Genomic DNA, 3,415 nt, shown 5'->3' on the forward strand with positions numbered 1-3,415 from the left:
TGGCCTCAGACACGTCCTCTCCCTCACTCCAAACTTCCTCCACTCCTCTGTCTTCACCGCTGGTCCCAACAAGGCCACCTGCCCCCAGCAGACCACACCAGAGTCCTGTGCACTGCAGCTGCTCCCACAGACTCATGCTCAACCCTCATTGTGGTCCTAGCTTTCAAGGCCATTGCGTCTGGGAGGAGACAGAGGTGTCGGCTGGTGTCAGGGCACTTGAGTCATTCCCATTTGCTCCTGATGCATGTGACTCTGCCCGTGAGATCTGGCTGGGAACCTCTCTCCCACCCACTGCCAGAGATACATTCTGAGCCCAGACACAGCCTCATTAGTCCTCGGGCATCACTTCCTGCTGGGGCACCCTAGGTTACCTGGGAGGCTTCAATGTGACTTTCCCAGTCAGGGTCCCATCTGACACCTGCATGGAGGTAAGTCCCTGACATTCAGCTGGAGTTTCGCAGGGTCTGGGTCACTTTCCTTCCCATCCACCAAGAGCTGGTCTCCATCGTGGCCCCTTGGGTGGGGCTCCCAGGCTGCATTTTTGCCACCAGGGCTACACCACCCTTTCCGTAGGCTAAGGCCTGATAGGAACACCCTGCAGGGTGAGGGAATGAGAGAGGTTCCAGGTGCGAAGAAAACATCAGCAGATACTTAAGTTATCCCCTGTACAAAAAACAAATGTACCCTTTACCCACCTGTGGAAAAAGTAAGCTCTGTGTGTTCTGCCATCACTTCAGGGAAACCAGCCCCTGAATTACCCATTTCAGAAGCGTGGCCCCCAGGTGCACAGGGTGGACATGAGCAGAGGGGAGGGGTGTGCTCACCCATCTGACTCTTGACCCCAGCACCGTGCAGGGAGAAACTCAAGGGGCGGGCTTGGCTGCTGCCCTCCACTGTCACAGCGGGTGAGGCAGCCTGACACTTGAGCTCCGTGGAGCCTTCTGATGGGAGGAACACCATCCCAGAACGGCCGTAAGGAACAGAGGCACTGAGACCACTCATCAAACCAATGCCCTATTTTACTAAAAACCACATGTACACTATATTTTACAAAACAGTCCCTTCCTTAACCCCATAAAAGAATGGGGATATTGGGGAGCTAAGGGAACAGGTCCCCCTCCAAATGCTCAGGGCTACCTAGGCCTCCCCAGAACCCTGGTCCTGTGCAGGGCAGGGGCAGCAGAGCCTGCTCACTGCTCCCATCAGCCCAGGGAGCCCCTCCGGAGCCCTCAGTGCCTACCCAGGGCCAGAGAGACCACCTGGGGGGCCGGCCTGAGCTGGACTCACAGCCACTCCCTGCCTGGGCAGCATCCAGCCTCAGGAGGAGGAGTGCGGGTACCCAGAGTGGTTGTGGTCAGCCTCGCCCAGGGCCACTGTCAGTGACAGGCTGGACTTCCATTCCAGCTCCTCCTCCTTCGGGCAGTGCTGTGGGGGTCGGGCTTTGAAGAAGTCTGAGATGTAGGGGACCTGGCAGAGTGGAGGAAGGTGAGACTGGGCAGGGGCTGGGCAGGCACCAGGGACATGGGCAAGGGCAGGAGGGGGACGAAGAGGGTCCCAGGTGGGCAATGAGAGGAAGAGTGTCTGTCGGGGGAAGAGAGCCCTCTTGGTGGACGACCAGTGGAGAGCACTGGGGCGCTGACAGGCCCAGGGAAGGGCTGCGGTGTGCAGGCAGGAGACCCAGGGAAGGAACTGGGGGAAGAAGGTGTCCAGGGAAGGACTGGGTTTGGGAAGAGGGGTCCCAGGGGAGAAATGAAGGGAAGGGAGGGGCCCCCAGAAAAGATTGGGGTTGAGGGAAGGGGTCCCGGGGAGGAATGGGGTAAATGAGGGGTTCCATGAATGGACTGGGGTTGGAACAAGGGGATGTTGGGGGTAAGGGAGGGGTCCAGAGAAGGACTAGGGTTGGGGGAAGTAGTCTCGGCAGAGGAATGGGGGAAGGAGGGGTCCCAGGGATGGACTGGGGTTGGGGAAAAGGGTCCCGGGGGAGAAATGGGGGGAAGGGAGGGGACCTCAGAAAGGACTGGGGCTGGGGGAAGAAGTCCCAGGGGACAAATGGGGAGAAGGGAGGGGTCCAGGGAAGAACTGGGGTTGGGGGGTAGGAGTCTCGGGGATAAATGGGGGGAAGGAGGGGTCCCAGGGAAGGAACACGGTTGGAGGAAGGGGTCCCAGGGGAGGACTCCGTGGGGCAAGAGTGTACAGGGAAGGACCAGGGTTGTGCAGGGAGTGGTCTCTGGACAGCACAGGGGGTTAGTCAGGGTCAGAAGCTCACAGTGAGGCCAGCCACCAGCGCCCCCTGCAGGAGGCCAGCAAGGACGTCGCTCCAGTGGTGTTTGTGATCAGACACGCGGGTGTAGCCCACATAGAGGGCAAAGGCCACCAGGAAGAACTGGACCGTGGGCCGCAGCAGCCGCGCCCACTTCCAGCAGAGCCACGCCTGCACGTAGAGCTGGGACGGGAGAGGACGCCTCAGCCTGTGCCCTGCCAGGCACTCCCACGCCCACTGCACAGCTGGCAGCTCCGAGGCCAGGGGCACAGAACCGGCCAGCCCAGGGCCTCCTGTTTTCACAAACAAGTCAGTGAGCGCCCCCATCACCACCATGACCCATCCATTTTACAGCTGGATAAAATGAGGTCCAGGGAAGGGAGTGAAGGTCGGAGGGCAGATGGCTCACTCGGCATCGTCCAACCTCCCTTCGCCGCCACCCCTCCCACAGAAGGGAGGGTTCAACACGGGAGCTGCCGAAGTTACAGGCCACCAAATCCCAGGAGCAGTGGCTGCTCCCTCTGTCCTTTCCAGTTATCTGATGATGGAATCAGAGTCTCCAATTGGGGCTGTGGCATGAGACGCCTCACCCGTGAAGACTCTGAGGCCTGAACCCAACAACCAGGGCGGACGGTAGTGTCCAGGAAGCAGGCAACACCGGTTTCGTTTTCACTGCATTTCTTTTCAGCATTTTCTCCCATCTGTGGAACTGAGGGAAGATTTCTTTTTTTATAAATTTGAGATCCCGTGAAGGACATGAATGAAACACAGAAAATAGGAAACAACAAAAAACTGGCATAAAAGTCACAATCAACTTTTTTGGAACTAAACAAAATCTTGCAGGAACTAGAGGAACACTTGATTAATGTAATCCAGTTGAGGCCGGACGTAGCGGCTCACACCTGTAATCCCTGCACTTTAGGGGGTCGAGGCAGGTGGATCACGAGGTCAGGAGATTGAGACCAGCCTGACCAACATGGTGAAACCCCGAATCTACTAAAAATATAAACATTAGCCAGGCGTGGTGCCACATGCCTATAATCCCAGCTGCTCGGGAGGCTGAGGCAGGAGAATCGCTTGAAAACCTGGGAGGTGGAGGTTGCGGTGAGCCAAGATCATGCCACTGCCTGGGTGACAGAGAGAGACCCCATTTCA

The 3,415-nt window shown here is 58.0% G+C and overlaps 1 protein-coding gene across 1 annotated transcript in view; it reads right to left on the reverse strand.

Annotated features, from left to right (window-relative positions):
* Positions 1 to 1,057: 1,057 nt before the first annotated feature.
* Positions 1,058 to 3,415, reverse strand: part of LOC108317230 (phospholipid phosphatase 2-like) — an 11,337-nt gene continuing 8,979 nt past the window's right edge. Inside the window, 2 exon segments of the mRNA XM_037745411.1 lie at positions 1,058 to 1,467; positions 2,267 to 2,553. Coding sequence (XP_037601339.1) covers positions 1,318 to 1,467; positions 2,267 to 2,553 — 437 coding nt within the window. The 3' untranslated portion in view covers positions 1,058 to 1,317.

The sequence above is a fragment of the Cebus imitator genome, unplaced genomic scaffold (genome assembly GCF_001604975.1).
Source record: "Cebus imitator isolate Cc_AM_T3 unplaced genomic scaffold, Cebus_imitator-1.0 Scaffold199, whole genome shotgun sequence".
NCBI classification, from domain to species: Eukaryota; Metazoa; Chordata; class Mammalia; order Primates; family Cebidae; genus Cebus; species Cebus imitator.